Source organism: Gavialis gangeticus, unplaced genomic scaffold, assembly GCF_001723915.1.
Source record: "Gavialis gangeticus isolate Ggan-Ray unplaced genomic scaffold, GavGan_comp1, whole genome shotgun sequence".
Taxonomy (NCBI): Eukaryota; Metazoa; Chordata; order Crocodylia; family Gavialidae; genus Gavialis; species Gavialis gangeticus.
Genome location: NW_017729002.1, coordinates 15352743 through 15376413, shown reverse-complemented (window position 1 = coordinate 15376413; position 23671 = coordinate 15352743). Strand labels below are relative to the sequence as shown.

Genomic DNA, 23671 nt, shown 5'->3' with positions numbered 1-23671 from the left:
TAATCTGTCAAGAGGGGGGAACCTGCCCCTTCCTCCAATGGAAACCTGAGCTTGACTCCCTGCAGGGGGCTCACCCAGTCTCTGAGAAGCAAAATGGGCTGTGAAGGCCAGTTCCCAAATCTGCAGCTGTGCACCATGAGCTGCCTAGGGCAGTGGCCCAGGGGCAACTGGAGGATTAAGAGGCCAGAACCAAGGCAGAGAGAGTAGGGTGTAGCCTGGGGCACAGAGCACAGGCTAAGCAGAACCATGCACAAAGACCTTGGGGCATATGGCTTCTTTCCTTTAGTGTCATGGAAGAGCAAGTCCTACAGTAGAGGCCAGGCTACTGCCTGGGATGGGGGGAAAATGATGCTGGGGCAGGAGCACAGGCAGGATGACTGGGGGGTTGAGGCTGAGATGGTTTGTACTGGGATCTGAGAGCTATCTTACCTGCTGCCCGGGCACAGGGGTGCCAGGACGTGGTGGGAATGTAACTGGTAGCATCTGTCCTAGGCAACATTTATGCGAACACTCGGGATCCAGTGCCCTGGCCCCTGATAAGTTATGGCTCCTCCAGTACAGGGGCACCAGTAACAACACTGGCTTCAGCAAGGCCCACCAGTCCGAACACCCCAGGCACCTACTGATGGTCAGCAGTAACCCCCTGCACACACAGTACCAGGTCATGCCACAGGCAGGGCAGAGGCAGGAAATTACCACATTTCCCATCATGGGCCAGGAGCCTGGAGTGTGTGAGACCTCTGCAAACCTATGCTGCTCATCCTAGAGGGAGGGAGGGGCTGGGTGACAAGAGTAGCCACCTGCCTCACAGCTTCCAAGCTCTAGGTGCTGCATCAGAAAAAACAGGATGGACATTGTGCAGTCTGGCACGTGCAAGGCACCTCATTCTTTCTCTCAGCCGCAGGCCAGTGCTCAGCCTGGGAACGAGTGGGGTAGGTGGTGGAGGGACCGAGTGAGGACCACGAGGCAAGGGGCCCTAGCTCTCCTCCTCAGGAACAGGAGCAGCCACAGAGGTCCTGCTCTTGTCCTCTGCCTTGGTTTCTGGCTCACCCCCAGGCAGCAGCAGCAGGGCTGGGCTAGGGCTTGAGTGTCGCTGCTTCCGCATGAATGGGAACACCCTGGCAGGAGATCAAGAGAACAGTCAGTGTGGGGTCAAGTATGTGGTGCGGGTGGGATCAGGGGAGCACAGAGCAGGGCTGAGGGCACTGTGCAGGGTGCTGATATGCTTTAGCCCTGATTCCCCAGTGCTCTCCACAGCCACTTGCAACTAGAAACAAGCCATTGTAGGATACACCCAACACGCATAGGACAGGGACCTCTGCTCACCGCTTCTTGGTCTCAGGAGGAATGATGGCCTCAGCCAGCAGGCTCTTGTAGAGGTCAGACTTGAGGAAGCGTGGGTAGGAGTCCTGGGAGCAAACAACCATGAGGGGATGGTGTAGCCTGCACACACATAGGCCTGAGCACAGGCCAAAAGCAGGAGGCTGTGGGGAAGCTACCCTGCCCCAAGCTGACCCTTCCCATGTGTCACAGATGGTGATCTGTGGGGATGCATCACACCTGGGGTCCTGCCACTGGAGGCTGGGCCCAGCATGTGCAGCCTGCCCTTCCCCTAGCCACAGACCCCCTCTACTAGGCAAGCCCAGTCTGCCTGACTGAGCTACCTGCTGAAGGGCCTGGGAGCACCACAGAGCTGCCCCTCACAAGCAACCAGCCCAACCCACAAGTGCTGCCTTTATTTGTGGCAACCAGCTGGCAGTGAGGACTCCTCAGGGGGGAGAGGTCAGTGTTTCACGGGCTGGAGGGGAAAGCCACTCAGCCCACTCTACACAGGATGCAACTCTCCTGTCTGTGTTGGCAGTAATCAGCATTGACAAGGGCTCATCCAGCCAGGCATGAGGAGTAATGCAGACTGCTGCACCTCAGCACTAGCGCATATACCCATGTTTAGGCCAGGCAGCTGTGAGGGAGGGGTCATGCCCCAGTGAGCATCCTGCCACACCCTCACCTTTTTCATCAGCATGTAGATGTGCATCTGGGCATCATCCATCACATAGCGATGAGGCGTCTTGAGGCCTTCCAGGGTCCTTTCCATGGTCTTGCTGTCAATGTTCACCCACCGGGTGGCACCAGGGGCCAAGAAGTGCCTGCAGAGCAGGGCCACAGCACAGACAGAGAAGGACTGATAGGCTGGAACAGCCTGGCCCCCTAGGAGGCCCTTGCCTTTGCCTTGGCTCCAGTGACCCCACTCCTGGCATGACTTCTCCCAGCAAGAATATAGCAAGTGAGATAGTGAGAGGCTTCTGTTGCAAGTCCCAGGGTGCTGGCCCCAAGGGGAGGTGCCAGCATTACCTTCCCCCCACCTACATGACTGTCCGGAGACCAATGGGACAGGCAGTGAGCAAGAGGGAGCTCCAGCCTACGCAAAACATAAACCAAAGTGCTGCTGTAGGCCACCACAACCAGGATGCCCCCTGCACATTTAGGATCCCCACCAAAACCTACCAGCCCTCTGGTCCAGCCTTGAGGAGCCAACCTGCCCCTGCTGTGCTCAGGTCCATGCCTTTGCCATACGGAGGGGCTGTGCCTTCACAGGCCCCATTAGACAGGGGTCACCAGGAAACAACGTTGCCTCAGGGTGGAATGTGGCCTCTGAATCTGCTGGGACCCTGAGATTCGTGGCAGGAGCAAATGGGAGATAGGACTGTGCCCTCCACTCCTGCTGCAACAGGTCTTCCCAGGAAAGACCTTATCCCAAAGGGATTTCCTCTTGTCAGCTACCAGTGAGCTGTCCACCCTCTGTGTACAGGTGCCACAGAGTCATCTGAGCCCCTGAGGTCCCTGTTTGTCCTATGCCAAGGACACCCTAGTTTCTCTAGTTCCTGGGGTGGAGTCTGCCTGCCACCTGCAGTAACCCCCAATTGGCTGCATTTCTCCAGGATGCAGGAACATAGGGCAGGCAGCCACACAGGGTGGCCCAGTCACCACAGGCATGGGGATGTGCCTGTGGAGTGGGTTGGTTGCTACTGTGGAAGGCAGCTCTTTGCTGTGCTGGGAGATGCTAACTTTGTGCAGGAAGAGGCTCTCCTGAGCCTATCAGAAGGGGCATGGGGTAGCACCCCACCTGTCACTAACAGAATACACATGGAAGCTAGGCCAGGGAGGGATGGGAGGCTCACTGGTAGATGGAGTCCATGATCTCAGCAATGCGGGACTGCTCCCCATATCGCAGCTCCTCACATGCCTCCCAGAAGCTCAGGTTCTCAGCTGGTGGGAAGAGACAGAGAGATGTTGGGCAAGGCAGAGCACTGGGAGGAAGGGGCAGGGAGCATGCTCCTGCCTGGTCAGCAACCAGGCTCACAGGCCTGGTTGGTCCACAGTGCACTGGCCAGGGCACAGGTGTCCACAAACCGTGGGTGAGTGAGAGCACAACCCAGGAAGGGTTCCTTCCAAGGAACCGTGAACAAGTGCTTCAAGCTGCATGGAAGGGGCCTTTCTCCAGGCAGGTGGAAAACACAGGGCAGAGCAGGAGCGCCCCACCTGGGACATCACTTGGCCGACTGTGTAGGGCCAGACCTGCTCCCTTGTCAGGCCAGCAGGAGGGCAGGGTCCTGCCCACATGATGTTGGTGATGCCTTCTGGGACAGGGCCCTACCTATCCTGTGCCGGCCAGTGTGCTTCACCCAAGCACTTTCTGCACAGGGTGTCCCATAGCAGGGGAATATTTGCCACCCCTATAAGCCAACAGATCTGCTGTGCCAGGCTGTGCCCCTGTCCCCTGCTATTTGCCACCCCTATAAGTCAACAGATCTGCTGTGCAGGGCTGTGCCCCTGCCCAGCAGCCAGGCAGGACCTCCCCATGCAGCACAGGCTGCAGGAGCTGGCACAGGCTGAGGTAGGGAGGGGGGGGACCAGTGCCTTCCAACCTGAGACTGTGGCAGTGCTGGGGGTGGAGTGTGACATGCTGCTCACTCACCGCTGAACTCCTTCTTGAGGAACTCCATGAACTGTGCCCTGCCCAGTGCATCACTTAGCAGCTCACTGAAGCTGAAGCCCCAGCGCTCCACACGCAGCTTGGTTGGAGTCATCACTCTGCAGCAAGGGCATTGAGAGTTGCAGTCACCAGCTGTGGCACCCTGAGCAGTTCCCATCAGTCCAGGGAGCCAGGGGCCTGCAGGGCCCCAGAGATCAGTTCCCACATGGAAGCAAGCAGGGGCAAAAGCCCAGAGGCAGCTCAGCCCCTTAGGCTGGTGCTTAACAGAGCCCTGCTAGGACAGCCACACTCCTAGCTACCACCTCAGGGACGTGACTTCCTGGGGGCTGGGAAAGCAGTGCTGACATCCTTCTGCTAGCAGGACAGGGGCCACAAGAGTAACCCATGCCCCTGAGCTCCTGTCTGCCCTGCACTGAAGGGACCCCCCCATGTTCCTCTGGCTCCTGGGGGAGAGTCTGCCTGCCTTCTGCAGCAGCCATGATTGGCTGCGCTTCCACAGCAGGTAGGAACATGGAACAGGCAGCCAACCTGGGGCTGGAGCTTTTCACATCAGAGCCAGACAGGTGGGAGAATGTCGACCTGTGCAAGCAGACTGCTGGACTGCTACCACCAGTGGCTACAGCAGGGCCAGGGGCAGGATGAAGGGACATGCCAGGTGCTCAGGCCACAGGGTGCTTACGTGGGGGCGTTCATTGCCCAGTAGGTAGTGTCATCTGTGATCCAGGGGTTGCTGGGTAGGCAGCCAGACATGATGGGATCATGGGGCACATACTGCTCGTTAAACTTGACGTACCTACCAAGGCAGGGGAGAGATGAGCGGCTGGGAGCTGGGCTCTACGGCTCCCAGCACAGGCCAAGGACCAGCACTAGCAGAGGTGTGGAGAACATGACCAGCGAGTCTGTGGAACAGACCAGGTCCTTACTGCTTTGGCTGCACAACATGCTGGCGTCTTGTGCCCATGCCAGAGGAAAGGTCTGCACTGGGACCAGCATTGCCATAGCAGAGGAACTGCGAGGCCCTTCCCCCCCATTTCATTTGCATCACCAGCAGCCCTGGGACACAGCATGAGCCCTACTCCTGAGCCACAAGCCCCTTAACACCCCACCCCTAATGGCACAGCATATTGCCCCCAAATGATCCAGTAACCTTACTTCACTGACCCAAGGTCTACCTCAGGGCCCAGCATGCCTCTGCCTTGTGCCCTAATAGGCTTTACTAGCAAGGACTAATGCCATGGCCCACCCCCTCACCAGCTTGGTCTCCATGGTGCATGTGCTCTCTCCCAACACTCCCACCCCTGAACCCTAAGGATCTTTTTGGAAAGTACTGGCACCAGCTGAGCATCCTGTTGTGGGAAGGAGCAAGTTCTCAGCGATCCCTGGGGGACGGAGCAGGGACCTGAGCCAGGTTTTCCGGAGCTGTGGTGCCAGCTGGCCGGGACCTCACAGTGCTGTGAGGGAGGGTGCTTTGTGCTCAATCTCCTGCTGGCAGGATTCTCTCAAAGCCCCTCTCTGGGGAGCCTGCTGCCCTCCAACAGAGCCTCACATCCTGCTTCAGTACTTTGCAACAGGCTCAGCCAGTGCAGCCACATAAATGAACCTGGAGCAGTGCTACTGGAGTACGGGACGATGTGGGCACCAGGTCACAATTACCACAACAGTGGGGCAGAGGGCAGAGCAGATGCCTGCAGGGGCCATGCTGAGATGGTGAGGATCATGCTCCATCAGCTCAGAGAGTATAGCCCCCACCCCCAGTGCAAAGCCCCTCACCCCACCCCAGGGCCAGGGGCTGCTGCTGAAAAGCAGGGAGAAACCGCTGATACCTGGCAGGGCCAGTCCAGTAAAACAGGGGCTGGAAATGCCAGCAAGTGACTGCCCAGATCCCCAAGGCCCCCAGGTGACAACTTACCCTTCCAGGCAAATGGAAGACTTGACCCTGGTTCTTCCCATGGCCTTTCGGCAGTACTCGATCTGGGACCGGCACAGGACAACAGGGTAAGAAGGAAGATTGTGGCACCCACCCGCTGGGGCCCAGGGCACTGATACTAGTTGGGGAGGGGCTGTGATGGGTGCTGTCAGCTGTTATGCCACTGTCCAATCATGGTAACAGTAAGAACTGGAGCTAACCCTGTGTGTGCCCATGGCCAAGACCTTTCCATTGCTCTGCCTTTCCTATCCAGCCCACATTCCCACCAAGACCCCTCACCCTGAGGTGCTGCTATGCCTCTGCAGGTGGGCGGTATGCTTCCAGGGCACTGTGCCCAGTGCTCCCCACTGTGCCAGTTGCCCAGCACTGGGTGTGGTCCTAGGGAGGAGGCCCCAGCACAGCCCTGAACAGAGGCCCAGGGAAGCTGTCCCTGCCTCCATGGCCAGACCCTGTCCTGCAGACTCACCTCTCGCTTGTAATAATCCATGTTCTTGGTCTGGAAGAGACAAGCATAGGGGTGAGAGAACCTGGCAACAGCAGCCCCTGCATAAGCATGTCTGGCCCCCAACAGTCCTGGCCCAGCACCTAGCCAGACTAGGCAGCTGTTGGCCCCAGCATCTCAGGGCTCAGTTGTGCCTGGTCCCAGATGCTAACCTGCAATGAGCTGTGCACAGCTCAATACATGCAGGTCCCAGCTGCCTCTCCCCCACGGTACTTTTTTTTTTTTAATTAAAAAATATACACACAGACACACGTGCGTATATACACACACACACACACACACACACCCACATAAACTTTCCATCACACATCTTAAAATCACATTAAAAACCTGCGCTTCCCATTACAATAAACACACCCACTCCCCTGCACACCCACCCTCCACCCTCACCTACTCCAATCACAGTCCTTTGGTCCAAACTCTGATTTGGGGTACTGGAGTCATGCCTGGTACTACAGGCAGCCTGGAGAGGAGCTGTGGGCTGGAAGGGCAGCTGGCTGGCTGGCCCCATACTCCACTCTGCTTGCTGGGGCAGCCAAGGTGTACTCTGGGGATTTGGGCTGCACAGGCCTTGTTCCGGGAGATTCTCTATAAGCAGGACCAGGGTGGCTGGAAACTGCCGCAGTCCTGAGGGAAGCCTCTCCATACTCCACTGTGCTGGAGTGTCCTGCTGCCTTGTGACCTGCTTATGGATCCCCTAGGCCAAACACCCTGAGTTCTCAGCCTCTAGTTTCAGGCTACTCAGCCAGGCCACCCAGAGGACTGCAGCAGGAGGATCCCACAACAGCTCATAGCTTCCTCCCCTGTTCCTGCAGAAAGCAGTGGAACTCCTGAACACATGGGAGGAAGAAAGGAAAGCAGGCACTTCACCACCAGGCCTGGCACCAGCATGAGGGCTCTCTGCAAAGGACAGCCTGGAAGCTGTGGGTGAAGTAGGGTACTGGCAGGAGGGTGCTGCCCCAAGGGTTGGTGCACCTGAAGCTGCCCAGCCCTGGGGATCAAGGGCAGCCCCAGGTCCTGTTTCAGCATTGCCTCTCTGTGCATGACAAAGAGCCGCTAGCAGACTCCTTCACCCCCACAGCCAGCCATCACCAACAAAAAGCCACTCACCAGGCAAAGCCCTGAGGACATGCCCAGCCATCTCATACACCAGCTAGCAGGGGCCCAGGACTCCTGGTTCCCTGCTAACTGCCTGTCTGCATGTCTATGCCCCACCCTGCTGCCCCCCAAGCCCATCATGGGAAACCAAAGGTTAGTGACACTTACTTGGGCAGAAAACGGCACACAGGAGAAGAGAAGAAAAACAGAACCCAGCAGTTAGTAAGGAGCCAGCACAACAGACAGGGGAGATAAGAGCACCCAACAGACTGTGTTAGTGATGCCAGCACAGAGAGAGAGGAGTTCCCTAGGGGCTGCAGAAAAAGCAGGCCCCAGTGGCCAGGAGGCCAGCCATGTGCATTCAGCCCCTGCCTAAGGGGCTTTTCCTAGCTGGAGGCTGCCCTTGCTTCAGCCCAGGGTTCACTACTCTGCCTGTCTGTTGGGCCGTCACACTGGCTGCACAAGCCCACCAAGCCAATCCAGACAGCTCTTGGCTGATAGCCTGGTAACCACCAACCCAGGGAATGGCTGCTAGCACCTCAGTGCAGGCTGGCATCACTAGCATGAGGCCATAGCTGCATGTGGTCCACTCTAAGTATGGGAAGAAGAGGCCATTGCATACACCAAAGCCATGTGGACCAACATGCCCTCCTCTTGCTGCAGCAGATCTCTGCAGTGCCCTCAGGGAAGGCATGCCCAGATCGTGTAGACTTTTAGCAATGGAGGGGGTACAGCAGGACAGACTAGCAGCTGAAGAATGCCATGGCCAGCGTTACCACCTGGTGCTATAGAGGCTGAACTGGCCTCTGCCCTTGCCCAACCATTAGCCACTATCAGGGCTGGCATTGCAGCAAGGCAAGTCTGGTCAGGCCCAGGGCACACAGTACTGTGGGGAATGCTCCTTCCCAGAGACTGCTCTGCCTAGCAAACTTGCAGAGCTCCCAGAAGGAAATGTAGATGCTTGGGGGCAAATGGCACATTATTCAGAGCTGGGGATGAGCAGACAGAAATGGTACACAGGAACCCAGACAGATTCGAGACACCAGGCAGGGGTAACAATAGGAAACATGGATGCTAACACACCAGGGGACTAATCCTCAGAGTTAATGGTGACTCTCTTGACCGCAGGGACAGCAGCAATGAGACCGGAGCTAGCAGACAGCATCATACCCTGGGACCAAGAGCACGTCCTGCTGGGCATGGGGCAGCCCACCCAGCACTGCACCATGTGTCACAGAGCAAGGACACTTGAGTGCAGAGACTGGTGGGGCTAGGCTCTGGGGGAGGGCTCAGCAGGCACACACTGTCTCAGCCTGCATGTCTGAGATACCTACAGGGGCCCAGTGCAACAAGCACCTGGACAGCCCAATGGAATCAAGCCCCTGGCTGGCCTGGTCTGTATCAAGTAGGACCAGGATGAGCTAGGATGTGCCTGCAGAGAGGGCAGATCTCTTGGCTTATGCAGTGGCCTCACTAGAAAGGGTTGGAAACTCTGTGCACAGACAGGCCACAAGGAGTGCTGCAGGAGTGGGGACCTAGCACTTCTGTGCCAACCATGGCCTCCCCAGGCAGGACACTTACGAGCTGCACTTGGCTGGCATGGCAGTTCCTCCGCTTCAGCCCATGCTCCATCACATTTGGGGCTCCTGGCTGCACAGGAAAGAATAAGAACCAAGCCTGGATCAGGATGGAGGATGGGTTCCAGCCAGCCCCTTGCCCAGTGCATGTTCCTCGGGTCTAGCCAGGCCCCACAAGGGCTGCTACAGCCAGGGCCCTTATCTCCTCCCTGCAGAGGCAGAGGACATAGTGGGGACAGGCAGGGTAGGGGCACTGGTTCTGGCTGTGGCCTGAGCTGGCGCACTCTGCACTGGGCTGGTGCTGTCCCACAGCGTATGCCCACCCACACACACTGCCACCCTGGGAGCCTGCAGGACAGCATGGCTCTGTGGCCACAGCTCTCCCCCACAAAAGAACCAGGAGCCCAGTACACAGCAGCAGGATGGTGCAGATCTCATGGCTGGATGGCCAGGCAGGGCTGCTTCCTGCAGGACGGAGAGGAAGCCACCAGACTGAGACAAGCTGCTGAAGCCAGACTGTCTTCCTGGAGTGCTGGACATACCCTGCCTGGGTCCAGGCCAGATGGATCCATACCCATGCTCTGGGGGAACACCCTGCAAGACAGCACAGGGTGAGCCATGGCCCTTTGCGCTGGCCCTGTACCCACTACCCTGTGTAGAGCTGGCTGGATCAGGGATGGAAGGGATTAGGAGAGAAAGGCCCATTAGCTTTAATTGGGAGCCAGCTGTCACACTGGCCTGGGTAGGTGGGGGCAGGGACAGTGTAGGGGATGGCAGACACTGCCCCAGCCCCTGCTCTGAGTATACCTGTAGCCACACTCTTATGCCCCAGGTCTCTGGCAGAGGGAAGGGGGCAGAATTGCAACCCCTCTGCCCCACAGCTGAATGGTGCCAAGCTAGAGGCATTCTCTGGGCACCAGAGAACTGCAGAGGGGACTAGCTGCCCCCTTCCTACTCTTTGTCTCCTCATCCAACTCACCCATCCCTCCACATCTCCCCACATGGCACAGGGGGGACGGGAAAGGAGGGGTGAATAGCTGCCTGACTGCCTAGAAAGGATGTGGTTGCCAGCAGGCAGTGTCAGTCCAAGAAAACTGCATCCTGAGGCAGAGCCTGCCAGGGGTGGGTGCTGCATGCCACCAGGGGATCCCTGGTTAGAAGCCAGGGAAGGTGCTTGTACTGAGGCTGGGATGCAGGGGGAACTGCCAGCTCCTTGCTGCTCAACAAGGGTGCAAGAAGTTGAACATGCCTTTGAGTCCCTTCCCTATGAGCCTGCGGCTCCAGCCAGAGCCCCTGCTATGCCTGCATTATCCATCTGTCTGTCTCCAGGGAGTGGTGGGGTGCCACTATGCACTGAAGCTCAGCACCAGTGAGCAGAGCAGACTGGACCCAAGTCTGTGGTCACTCAGGAGAGCTCCAGCATGGAACTTTGCCCCACCTGCACGCACCTGAGTGAGGCTCTCCCACCCTTGCAGGCCTTTCTATAGGGTGCCCCTTTTCCTCCCCAGCATGGTCACATTTGACAGGGCTGAGGCCTCACAGCCTCCCTCAGGCAAGCCTTACCAGGGGCCGATTGACCAGCCAGTAGGCCTGCTCCTGGCAGTCTATGACAATGCGATCACCCTTCCGGCGCTGCTTGGCTGCCCTGTCAATAGAAAGGTAGCATTAGGCAAGAAGGGCTATGAGCAGCCACTCCCCTACTGCTCTTGGGACAGCCAGGGCTGGAGCTCTCCTGAGAGGAGGGGCCAAGCCCGGCTCAGGCCAAGCCCAGAGCAGCTGGTTTTCCCACCCCAATTTAGCAAAGGCCCCAAGCAAGGGGGAGTTCAGGAGGAATAAGGGGTCCCTCCAGGGGAGCTTCAGGAAAAATAAGGGGTCCCTCCAGGGGAGCTGGTGTAAACTGCTGTCCCCTTCTTTGCCTCTTCACAGCCCTTGTTAGAGTTGCCAGCTCTCAAGCCCAAAATGCTGGCACCATCAGAAAAAGCATCAACCTCTGGGGAGCAGCAGATTGAAGGCTCAAGGTAGGTAGAGGAGAGGCTGACCAGGACATGAGCAGCAGCAAACAGAGTCCCTTTCTACTCAGTCAGGCAGCCTCCAGGGCTGGCCTTTGCTCCCTGCCCTGCCAGAAGGATACGAGGACCTCTCAGCTGATTGCTTGAACTGGCCCCTCATTGGAAGCACTCAGTGGACATTGTAACAAGGAGCTCCGAGTTCCTGTTAGTGTAAGAGAGAGACTAGAGTAGCTTGAACCCAGGCAGCTAAACAGGGGCCAGTTGTAAGAAGGGTGGTTGTAGGGAATGCTGCTGCTCAGGTAGTAAGCTGCCCATCAAGGCAAAGAGTACACCTGTAGACAGTCTGAGGCTAGCTATAAGCAGCAGCAAGGGAAGGCAGGCAGGTCATTAGGCTCAGACTGAATACCCCTGGGTGTGTGGCTGCTGAGTCACCTGACTAGAAGGGTACAGGTTTAGGGAGTATTTAAGCCCAGGGTCTGAGCCTAGCAGGAAGTCTGGCCCTGGAGGCTGAAGAGGAATGAGTTTGTGGCTTATACCTGGGATATCCTAAGACTATTGCAAGTACACGACTGCTGACTTGCAAGGGAATGGGACCCAGGGTTGGGTAGGCAGTGCTGAGAGACATCCAAGTTGGTGTTTGTGTTATGAGTTGGGAGTTTGAGTTATAACCTTAAGGTTTAGTTCTATGTTAGAATTTGATAGTCTGGTGGTTTCGGCAGGACTAAGAGGTGATGGAGGTCCCAAAAGGCCTGGGAGCAAGGCAAAGACAACATCACAGTGGGCTCATTGCTGGGGAGCAGGGCAGAGGCTGGAGCCCAGGAGCCACATGCAGTACAATGGACCTAGGCTAACAGGCCAAGCAAGAGGAAAGGGGCAGAGGCCAAGGCCCCAATGAAGGGACAGTGATTGAGTGGCAACATCTGAGGGATGGGATGGGCGTAGCTACAGGGGCGTTTGGAAGCCACAAACTTAAGGCAGTTAGGGCCCAGGGGGCATGGATGAGCCAGAAAGGCTCAGCTAGCTCTTAACGGGAAAAACTGAGACCACCAGGGTCCAGGAGGGACCTGCCAGCTGACAGATAGACAAAGACTTCAGGGAATATCGGGCAGCCTCCCTTTTTACAAATTAACCGATTACATCAAGGCATAGCAAGCAACAGAAAGGGGAGGGTACCTGTAAAGTCAAAGTGGGACAGTTACAGTGCGGCTACCAGGGGGTGTCACAGCCACCTCTGGGGCCTGACATGTGCTACAGCACGGATTTGGGAATGGGGTGCCCACATTTTTTTTTTGAGATCCCCTGCTTTATGGGCAGTCGGCCTAGCTGTCGCTTGCCACGCCTTGATGTTAGTTGATACACATTGTGCGGGAGGCTGCCCTGGTCTTATTACAGTGACCACCCGGATTGTGGTCCTGGCCTTTTGGGCCAATTGAATGGCTCTGTACCTCGTCTACACCATGCCCAATGACTCACAGATGGCATCCTTACAGATGTTCTACCAATTGCTGAAGCCTCTCTGAGCCTTCCAACCCCTCAGCCTCTCTCAGCCCCACTCTGGGCCCTCAGACCTCTGTCTCTCCGCACAGCCCCTTCCTGGGCTGCCAGACTCCTTCATCTCCCTCTTGGCTCCACTTTGGATGCCAGACCCCTTGGTCTCTCCTCCAGGCCCTCTCTGGGTCCTCAGACCTCTTGATCTCACACAACCATTCCTTTGGCTACCAGGCCCCTCTGTCTCCCTCCCAGCCCCACTCCAGACTGCCAGCCCCTTTTGGTCCTTTGTCCTGCACCCTTTTAATTCTCTACTTCCCTAGCCACTCTCTAGGCCCTCAGATCCATCTGGTCCTGCACTCTGTTCCCTGGCCCCTTGCTGGGCCTCTGGACCCATGTCGTCCCGGTCTTCCCTGACCAAATGCTTTTCTATCCAGGTATGCACCCCTAGCCCTCCCCTTCCATGGGGTAACCCACAAGGCAGTGGGAGCTGAGGCTTTCCAGCCTCCATCCTCACCTTTCCCTGCAGTGGCCCATGTGTGGTATTTCATGGAGGATGCCCCACAACAGACAGCCCCACCACACTAACCAGCCCAAGTAGGGTGCAGTTTCAGGTCTTACCCAGGTCCAATCTTCAGGGCTACCTGATCTTACATGTCCTTCTCTGGGCTTTCCCCTAGATGTCCTATGCCCTTCCTGGGCTGCTAGCCACACGGCCCCCTGTCCCTGACTCCATCTCCCGAGTTCTCCATCTCTGGCCCCCAGGTCTCTCTCAGACCTCTTTCATTTATCCCTCTTTTATTAGATGGCCGAGAGCCAGCCATCCTCATCCTGGGCTGCACGCCCCTTGACCCCTTCCTCTCGGCTGTGGTCACACAAGGACCTTTGGCCTCTCCTAGGCCTTGGCCCTGCTTCAGGCCAGTCGAGAACTCCAGGCTCTCCTGCCTCTGGCAGTCTCCACTATGGCCTATTTCACCCTTCAGCCCCTCCTGGGCCCTGGCCCCACACAGGTCAGTTGAGATTCCCGGGGTCAGTCCTCCAGCTGTCAGCCCCCTTGTCTCTGTAGGCCCCTCCATAGATCACTCCCTCTCTCTGGGCTCACCTGGAGCCCCGCACAGGTCTTCCCTAACACAGCCTCTTCCTTCTCTGGGCACATTGGGACCCCTTAATAGGCCCCCACGCTTTGTCCCACTCAGTGGGTTCACCCAGACCCTTCATTAGGTCTCCCAAACACTCAGCCCCTCTCCCAGGGCTCACCTGGCCTCTCAATAGGTCCCTGTGCACCCAGACCTTCTATCTCTGGGTTTATCTGGCCCTCGTGACTGCAGGGTCACTATCCTCACCTTGATTTGCTCCCATCTCTAAACAGAGTATCACTGGGCAGTGTCTCCTGGTTCCTTGAGCTTGTCTGAGGGCCACTGGGTACTGTCTGGTGTACTCTGCTCTGTGTCCCCACTTGGTACGCTTGATTTGAACCTCTGATCTGCACTTCCATCTTTGTTGTTTCATTCTTTGTCCCACAAACTCTGTTGTCCCCTTTTCCTGTGGCCTCCCTGCCTAAGGGAGACCAATGAGTGACTTGGTAGGCTGGATCCATGTGTTTTTTAAAAGTGAACAAATAGGCTGGACTCATTTGGCCTCTCAATAGGCCCCTGTGCACTCAGCTCCCTTCTCAGGGCTCTGGACCCCCATATTGGTTTCCCCAGGAATCTCCTCCATTCCCTTAGTTCCTATCCAAATCTCTGGATGTTATTCTCCTTGCTTGCATTCAGGAGCAGCAGCCTTCCTGCTGTGATGTTCCTTCATCACCTCCCAAGATGTTACTGCCAGCCCTACTCTCAGGGTCTCGGCTTATACCCAGTCTAAACCCAGCCCTCTTCCAATCAGGTGACTCCCTTAATCAGGCCTAGCCTTACCTGCCAGCCCCCTGGGTCAGCTGACTCCACAATTAGCACTGACCCCCACCTGCTGGTGGCTCAGCAGGCTGCCTTACCCCTTGAAGTGGCAAGTACATCAAGTGCCCTGACACACAGGTATTACCACCTCCTGGAGTGGGAGAATGAAGGAGGAGTGTCTGCCAGCGTGGCACAGGGCAGTCAGAAAGTGGTGAGAGTGCTGCTGGGGGAGAAGTGGGGTTAGGTCCTGCCCTCTGACCAGCAACCTGGCCTGTCTCATTATGGGCTGCAGCAGATTTCGCCATTGGCACTGCTCCATGCTGAGCTTTTGCTTTCAAGGCTCATTGACCCCCTCATCCAAGGACCCTGGCTAGCCAGAGTCTGATCCATGACTCTGGGCACTTGGGAAGTAGTACACGCTGAGCTCTCATGTGCTGAAGCTTGGCCCTGCATAGCACTCTCTGCCAGGATCCCCAAGTTGCTGCTCTTCGCAGAGCACAATTCTGCAGCCTCGGGTATCTCCTGGCATGCACCTTGGCGACATGGGGCAGAATCCCCAGAGCCCTAGGCATATTCCTGCTATAAGTGTGGAGACAGGAGGGGCCCTGATCTCTACATCCCATGAGGCCTGGCTGGGTACTGGGGCAGGGACTCACCGGAGCTGCTCCCGGGCTTGCATCACCACAAAGTCCCAGGTGTGGTTGATCCTCTTGTGCAGCAGGCTATAGTTGTCCTAGGGCGAGTGCACACGGAAGTCAGTCCCTACCCAGCCCCATCCTCTCTCCCCCCTGGCTACCCAGATACATTCCAAGCAGGGCAACCCCACACCCTAGTGTCAGTACCTCTCAGTCATGGCTTCTGCCTGCAGTCTGGGGACCTCAGTGAGGGAAAAACCTCATTTACTCCACCCAAGCATTTCCCTGCCCCATGCAGTGCCAAGGCTGCCCAGTGGTTCCCTCTTCCAGCCCTTCTGATGGCATCAGGCTATAATGGGTGGAGACAATTCCAGGGTGAGTCAGCAGGTTGTATTGTTGGGAATGCTGAAGAAGCCACTACTGCAATCACAGCCCTTGCACCTTTCTCCACTGCTGATGCCCCTCAGTCCTGATCTGCAGCCCTCTTGTATTCTCATACTAACCCCTATCTCCCCCAAACCTCTGCTTTGTAGGTCCTTTACTATCCTAACCACCTCCCCAGGAGCCAAGGGGACTCTGCAGTGTGGTTAGCACCTGTATCTTACCTTCTCATGGTCGATCAGGTCACCCTGCTTGCGGATGTTCTTCTTGGCTAGATAGATTGCTGCAGTAAGGCAAAGGAGCCATCAGCATGGGCAGCTCTGGATGACATTTGGGGGCAGGGGAAGAGGGGGGTTCCTGTCCATGGAGCCAGGTGGTGCTAGGTGCTGGGCTCTGCCCTAACTGCACTTTAGTCTCAGTTTCTCCAAAAATAATTGCAGTGCCAGGAGCAGCATGTTCCTGTGCCCATGTTAGGGGGCAGCCTTCCCATGGGGCTTGAACCCACACCCATTCACAGACAGTAAAGAGTGGCAGGGAGATCCAAAGCTGGCTGAGCCAGAAGATATGCTACCAGCCCTGGGCTCTGCCCAGATCCTTGCAGCTGGGACCAAACACAACAGCCCTTAGAATCAGAAGAACAGCAGACAGGCATAGATCAGCCCAAGGGCTCTTCTAGTATGGTGATGAAAGCAGGCAGGTGGGGAAACAGCTGAGCTCAGAGCCACCACTCTGAATCCTGCAGTGCTCAGGCCTCCACATGAGGTTGGAGCTACTGGCAGCTGGCACCTCAGGGCTTTTCCTGTAAATCTGTTGGGGGACAGGGCCAAGGCAGAGGAGATGAGAGCCAATGGTGCTGGGGTCTCCAGATAGGACTGACAGGCCATGGTCCCAGTGCTGCAGAATGACACCTACCATAATCCAGCTCTGTGGCTGGCCACTTAGTGCTGGTCCAGAAGTACGGGGTCTGCAAGGAGAAAGAGACAGAGGGGGCACTGCCATCACTGAATGGAAACTGGGGGTGAGGAGGGCACTGGTCCTACCCTGCTAATGCAGTTCATGCAGCAGGACCCCACTGGAAGTGGGCAGTTAGGAGGGGGATCCCAGCCAGGTACAGTGAAGCTGCTGGACAACCCCAGCCTGGAAGCCCTGAAGCAGATCCCTGTTTCGCTGCCTCCAGCCCAGCCTACACCAGACATGAAGATGGTATCACAAGGTCCGTCTGATACTCAAACATATCAGAACTGTGGGCTTGTGCATGAGTCCATCAGGCCTCTGCAGCACCTGCTGGGCACCAGTCCCACAGCTCTGGGTCTGCTCAGCAGGGTGGGGCCCTGGGGGAGCACCCAGCACTGGAGCACTGGCAGTACGTCTCACTCACTGCTCTCTCCAAGCCAGGGTGAAGCAGCTACAAACTTCTTAGCAGTCAGTATAAGGGGCCTGGGACGCATCACAGCACTCGTCCTCAACAACAGCAGGCCTGATCCAGCAGCCCCAGCCTTGTCCTGATGAAAATCAGCCATGTGGGTTCCCACACCTTGCTGCCCTCCCTGTCTTAGGGGCACAGGTTTGGGCATGCCCAGAATAGCACTCAGGCTCAGGAGAGGCATCATGGAGCAAGCCCCCAGGACCTATGGGGGAGTTGACTCATGGGCGTGAGGAGGGGTGGGGAATGGAGCCCTGATCCCCTCACCAGGCCTACCTGGAACCTGTAGGGGGACTCGTCAGCTCGCAGCACCAGGTTGCGGGGGTCCTTGAGAGGGTAGATATAGCCATGCTTCACAATCAGGTTCCCAAGGTGCAAGGACTCTGCAGGAGAGACATGGCCAGACTGCTTGGAATATAGTGCAGCAGCAGCCCCCCACCCACCACCTGCTGTGGACCCCTCAACCTTCACCATGCCCAACACAGCACCAGTTCCACCAACCCTACCCCATGAAACAGCAGACCACACCCACTCACAGGCTCAGATCATTGCAACTGTTCATTATCACGATGAACTGAAATGCCTGGCACTATTCTGTGCGTGCCAACAAAGTCCGTGCCCCAGGAAGCTGTTCCAACCCTCCTCCCAGCTTGGCCAGCTGACAGAGTGCCCTGCTGCAGGAACCTAGCAGGAATGGGCCTGGGATCTGTGCAGGATGCTGTGTTGATGGCTCTGGCAAGGCAGGGATCCTTGCTGGGTGACAGAAGACAGCCTGGCCTCTTGCAGCTCTGGGGGTAGAGTATGACAGTTGCAAGAGAAGAGCAGTTTCCTCAGCACAGGCCAGCTGGGCCAAAAATGTCCCCCCAAAGCAGAAGGGGCCACATGCCTGTATTGGGGTTGCCATCACCCATTGGGACAGCCTGTTGCATACAACCCATGGCTTCAAGCCAGGGCACAGCAAAATAAAGGCTTCACTCAGCCTGAAATCATCCCCCAGCCCAGCACAGTCCCAGTCCCACCTGTGAAGTTCAGGACAGCTCAGAGGGAAGAGCAGCCTTCCCCAGGACCCCAAGTCCTTACAGTACACCAAGGTCCATGCCAGCAGCAAATGGGGCAGGTACTGGTAAAGGGAGGGTCCTGGCGAAGAAAGCTCTCTGCAGCCACTGCTTGCCAACAGGAGGGCATGCAATGCCTGGCCACCTACAGCGATGGCAAGAAGCCTCATGCCAGAGGGCTATTGGGCAAGCAGGTCTCACATGTTGCCCAACTGCTCCATGCTGGAACTGCCCAGCACCAAGTTGGACATGGTCAGCACCCAGCACTTGGCCCCAGATTTGCTCCATGTATGCTAGCCCAGCAGGGTGTAGGCTGGAAGCACAGAAAGGCACCCTGAATAGCCATCCCAGGAGTCCTCCCATGCCTGGGCAGGCCTCTTGAGGCAGCAAGGGCAGCCTAGCACATGGGACAAGGTGTGGGCTCCTGCTTATGGTTTCATACCCTGGTCTTTGTGCATTACTTCTCCTGCAGGGCACTCTGCCTCACCAGGGATATGAGGGGTGAAACCCTATCCTTTTCTTCTTGGAACTGTGGTAGGGACCATGAGAAGCTGAAGACTGACAGGAAGAGAGACCACTGGCTTTGCTGCTGCTGGGTACATTTGAACCTATGAGAGCTGGACCAGCCCAAAACCAACTCTGGTTCCCAGTGCTGCTCCCAGCAGAGGGGCAGGACTGGAGGCTGGTATCCCAAATGGGCAGGTGCAGGGTGGTCTGCAACAGTGACAGGGGCTCTAGGATGGATGAGGGTAGAGAAGCTGGCCAAGGACAGTCACTGCCAAGTGAGACAGAGGCTGGCTGGCACAGCCGTGCTAAGAACACAGTTTCCTGCACACTCCTGTCAGCATCACTAGGATGCAGAGTTGATGTGACAGCCCCTGTGCTCCCTATCCACTCCAAGCACATGACTCCCCACCTGCCTCCTGGAAAGGGCTGCCCTGAACTAACCTGCAAGCTGCTTGCCATCAGTTCAGCACAGCACAAGTCAGCAGAAACTTTCACAGGGTAGAAGCTCTCACAGAGCCTGGCTCTGGCTCCAGGAGATGCCACACAACAAATGGTCACAGGGCCTTCCCATAACCTAGAGCTGCACTGCTGGCTGCATGCTCTGCAACCTGGGGCTGAGGCTAAGGCAGAAGCCACCTAGAGGTGACACCACAAAACTGGAGACATTTCAAACATGCAGGTCAGCTCCACTCCCTCTTGCATAAGCCCTGCCCCTCACTGGGCCATGGGAGCAGCTCTGGGGTTCTTCCCCTAGACGGGCACACCCCCAAATTGTGCTGCATTGCCAAACTCATCTGCCTTGTAGGGTACAGCGCACAAATGTTGCCAGCCACTGCCAAGGGGGAGACTTGGCAGCAACCAGCCCAGGGTCCTAGGCAGCCTGGCAGGGCTGTTCCACATCTGCAGCCTAATCAGAGACAGACTGGGTGGAACCAGGGGGTCAGGTTCAGCTCCTAGATGAGTCCTTGCTGCTGCAATACTGCAGGGGCAGCTCCTAAAGTCTCCTCAGAGGTGGCTGCAGCTTCAGGGTCCCCCCTGCTACCAGGCATGGATCTTTTTACTCACGGCCATGTTGCTCTGAGACCAGCTGCTAGAGGATGTCCAGCAAGACAAGTCAGTTGAGCTGATGTTGGGAGCCACACAGCTCTGCAGCTTCCCAGCTAGGCAAGGCCTTCTGCACTGCTGCTGAGCCAGGAACTGGCCCCCCTTTGTCCTAGGGCACAGACATGGTTGCTGCATCCCCTTGGGACATGCATCTTGCACAAACAACCTTGGGTCACTCTGGAAGAGACCAGGCCCAACTGGCCCTTCAGAGATGGACTGAGTCAGACCCATGCCTTGGTGCCAAGTCACTTATGTGCTTGGTACTTCCCAAGAGGGGCCAAGAAGAACAGGGTGGCAAGCACTATCCTGAAGTAGCCGTGTGACAAGGGTGTGTGCAGGGGATGGGAAGCCTGTTCTTGAGGGAGAGGGCAGAACAAACATCTTAGGCTTCCAGCCACAGAAAGCAGGCCTCACCCAGATCCTCCTCCATGGGGACAAGGTTCCCAAATTGCTGGCCTGGCGTGCAAAACAGAGCCCAGGGCTGAGATGAGGTAGTGCTTACCCTCCTCAGAGATGGTGTACTTCTGGATGAGCCACTCCACAATGTCATTCCCTGGGGGAACAGAAGCACACATAACCAAGGACACTGGAGACTCAGTGAGCCACAACCCATGTCTCAAAAGCCCCTCCAGTGTCCACTACGGGCACAGGGCCAGTGCTGAACTGGCATGGGTTGGCTCCCAGGAGAAGGTGCATGGGAAGTTCTAGGAGAGCCCACAAATATAAGAAGAGGAGACTGCAAGGCATGGGTAAGGGCAAAGGCACACACAAAGAGAATGGGGATGGCAGGAGGATGCTAGGGAAAAGATGAAACAAGAGGGCAGAACCAGGGGGTGATAACGGGCAAAGGCGCAGTGCAGAGGCAGAGCTAAGGGGTAACCTGGGCACGACAGGTCTTCCATCCCCATGAGCCTCTGATCACCATCTGAGGCTGTCCAGGGGCACAGTCAGTGCCTGCCAAGCCAGCAGCAGACAGCATCTGGGCCTAAGTCTTCCCTGCAGTGTCAACTCTCAGCCTGGCCCAATGAATAATTGATATCCTGATGCATTACTGCTGGCACATGACTGCCTGCAGCCAGGCACTGAGGCTGAGAGCTTGGTTTGGGAAAAGGCGGCAGAGAAGACAGCCCTTGCTAATGCCCCAGCACAGACCTGCCCCTGTAGAGTGGAGAATTCAGCACCCTGACTCCAGGTGTCAACTCTGCAGGTTAAGGCATGGAAGAGGGGCAAAGCCACAGAGAAAGCAGTGCATGCAGTTTGCGAAAAGGGGGAAATCTGTGGGCCCAGTGCCTAGCATGATGCCTTAAGAGGGGATCCAGTCTGGCTCTGCAGAAAAGAACATCCAAAACTTGTCTTGATTTGCAAGAGCAGCCATTCCTCCCTGGAGCACTGCACATCCCCTCCACATTCTAGCCCAGTGCTAGGCTGGGTGCCAGCAAAGGCAGGCACTGGAGCTGCAGCAAGACTGGGAGTGCAGCTGTGGAAAATACTAGTTCCTGCAAGCTAGCACAAAGCCAGCAGACTTGTGTGGTGGGGCAGCAGCTCCAGCCTACAGTCTGGTCCCTCTTGATGTGGAGGTTACTGTCTACAGAAGTGGTTCTTTCTGCTGCCAATATCAGGGTAGAGGTTTCATGAAGCCAAAGGCCCAGGCAAGGCAGTGGCCCCAGCAGCAACATGATCACTGGGTAAAGAGCAAGGTCTGGGGCGGAGTCCTTGTACATGGTACACTCACACCATCCAGAGTGTTGTTCACACACACATTGAAGAGCTCCCTGCACAACCACCTATGCCATATACACAACATATGCACAGATGCACCACACCACATGGTGTGCAGACCCTGCTCCCCACAATAACATGCTGTCAATTCAGAGACACCCAACTGGGTATATGTGCATCAGCCATCTCCCCTGGGCACAAAGAGCATTTGTTCAGAGGAAGATGGCCTGGGAAGGGGTAGCACAAAGCATGCCCATTACACTAGCATGCTCACATATCATTAAGATGGTGGGGGAGGGAGCAGGACTGCTGCCCGGTCCCAGATCCCAGGGCACAGACACAGCTAACAGCACTGTTAGCTCCTCAGTGCACTCAGGTTAGGGGTAGGCATCAGGGGTGTGTGAAGCAGGCCCTATTCAATTCAGATTTGGCCCAAATCAGGGACAGTGATTCGATTCGTTGATTCAGAGCACTGTCCCCGATTTGATTTGGCCGAATCCAAATCTGAAGATTCGAGGCTGATTCAGAGTATCAATGATTCGGACATAGACACAGCTTTAAATGTTTTTTTCTACATGCCTTGAGGTACCAGCACAGCTTGTGAACGCTGCAATGCTGGGGTGCATGAAGCACCCAGGAGGCCCTCCACATGCTCTGTGGTGAACCCAGAAGCGGACCGGAAGTACTTCTGGTCCACTTCCGGGTCCGCTGGGGCGCTCCCCCCTGGGCTCAGCGATCGGCTGCAGGGGGACCCCAGGTGACCCCTCAGACCCAGGAGGCACAGGTCGCCAAGCCAGGGTGTGTGGGGGGGCCCCCAACAAGCTCCCTGGTGGACCCAGAAGTGGACTGGAAGTGCTTCTGGGCCACTTCCGGGTCTGCTGTTGAGCACGTTGGGGACCACCCCACACTTCTGTGGGACACTCCACACGCCCCAGCACTGCAATGTTCACAAGCTGCCTGCCATCTAGAGGTATGTAGGAAAAACATTTAAAGCCGTGTCTATGTCCGAATCACGAATCTTTCTGAAACTCTCCAAATTGATTTGGAGGGTTCCAATTCGATTCGGAGAGATTAAAGGGTCTCCTGATTTGATTCGGATTTGGCCACCGAAGAGCATCTCTCACTGGGAGCGATGACATACATGTCTGATGCAGAGGGAGGGAGAGAACATGAGCAGAGGGAGGTGGGGTGAGGAGCACAGTTGAACTTACCAGTCATTGCATGAGGGATCACTGTAATTAGCAAGCGCTGGTTTCTCATCTTGACACCCATGTCCGGATCCTGCATGCTGACAATCATGCGCTCCATCTGAGGGGGAAAGCAGCAGAGACTGAGTCAAAGAGACCAGTCCACCCCCTACACACTTAGCAAAGACCCACTGGCAAACTCTGCATGTTGCAAGGGGAGCACAGTTGGGGAAGGGCAGAAAGAGGCCTGGGCATCTTTTATTTCAGAGAAGAGATAAGACCAAGCAAGGTGAAGGGGTAGCACTAGGGCAGAGGGAATTTCAGACTAGCAGATGCCAGGGAGCACAGGCTGGAGGGGAAGCTCCAAGTTCCTTATGCCATGGATCTGAAATCCCAGAAAGTGCCTCTGCTCCAAGCAAAACTCTGGGTAGTGTGGGCAACATGCTGGAGTCCTCTGCTCAGGGCGTAACTGGGGTCAAAGACCTGCCCAGAAATTGGATCCCATAAGGGATGGGATGGAAAACAACATGGAGATGATTTTGTGTCTTTCCAGAATCAATGACAGCCTGGTCTGGATCCTGTGGTCTGCCCTGGTCACACAACCTCCTTCAGGATATTGAAGAATGCAACTGAAGGGAAGGGTCAGGGAAGGAGGATAAGAAGAACTGGGGCCTGGACAGATTCTCAGAGGAAGTGAAGAATGGATATGTTACCTCAGAGAAGAGACAAGTATATGGGGACCTGGTGAAAAAGTGACTGGTCTAAAGAGAGTTGAGTTGGGAGTCCCTGTCTTCTTCATCTTGTAACAAAAACAGGGGACATATGGAGAAAGCAAAAGGGAATAGATTCATCAGACAAACAAGAAGAATCACACCCCTGCACAATATACAAAGCTCAGGGAACTCTGGACCACAAGAGGTCACTGAGGCCAAAAGCTCTGCAATATTATCGTAGAATCACAGGGCTGGAAGGGACCTCAGGGTCTTCTACTGAGTCCAATCCCTGAACAGACCTAGGATGAGCTGTTGCTAAACCATCCCAGACAGGTGCTGCCCAGCCAGCTGCTTCCGGAAAGTATCCAAGGAAGAGATTCTACAACTTCCCTGGCTAACTTGTTCCACTGTCCTATGGTTCTGCCAGTGGGGAAATGTTTCCTGAGGTTTAACCAAA

At 56.3% G+C, this 23671-nt stretch overlaps 1 protein-coding gene across 3 annotated transcripts; it reads right to left on the bottom strand.

Moving 5' to 3' along the window:
• Positions 1 to 528: 528 nt before the first annotated feature.
• RGS11 (regulator of G-protein signaling 11) lies at positions 529 to 22648 on the bottom strand. 3 transcript variants are annotated; one of them, XM_019507504.1, is made up of 16 exons: positions 22526 to 22648; positions 20098 to 20148; positions 17206 to 17312; positions 16419 to 16470; positions 15731 to 15789; positions 15147 to 15223; positions 10662 to 10743; positions 9103 to 9171; positions 6388 to 6417; positions 5904 to 5965; positions 4674 to 4787; positions 3977 to 4092; positions 3180 to 3267; positions 2009 to 2147; positions 1327 to 1409; positions 530 to 1118 (listed from the first exon to the last, which is right to left on the bottom strand). In XM_019507504.1, exons 1-16 carry the CDS (start codon positions 22620 to 22622, stop codon positions 977 to 979), a joined length of 1368 nt encoding a protein of 455 aa, XP_019363049.1. In that variant the 5' UTR covers positions 22623 to 22648; the 3' UTR covers positions 530 to 976. The 3 variants fall into 3 exon arrangements, with proteins under 3 accessions (XP_019363051.1, XP_019363049.1, XP_019363050.1); XM_019507506.1 differs by lacking the exon at positions 2009 to 2147 and having other exon boundaries at positions 529 to 1118; XM_019507505.1 differs by lacking the exon at positions 9103 to 9171.
• Between the last annotated feature and the right edge of the window lie 1023 nt (positions 22649 to 23671).

Coding starts and splice junctions, on each gene's coding strand:
- RGS11 (XM_019507504.1), bottom strand. CDS start 22,622: ATGGAGCGCATGATTGTCAGCATGCAGGATCCGGACATGGGTGTCAAG. Junction 17,313..20,097: donor GTACACCATCTCTGAGGAGG/GTAAGCACTACC, acceptor TCTCTCCTGCAG/AGTCCTTGCACCTTGGGAAC. Junction 1,119..1,326: donor CCTCCTGAGACCAAGAAGCG/GTGAGCAGAGGT, acceptor ATCTCCTGCCAG/GGTGTTCCCATTCATGCGGA.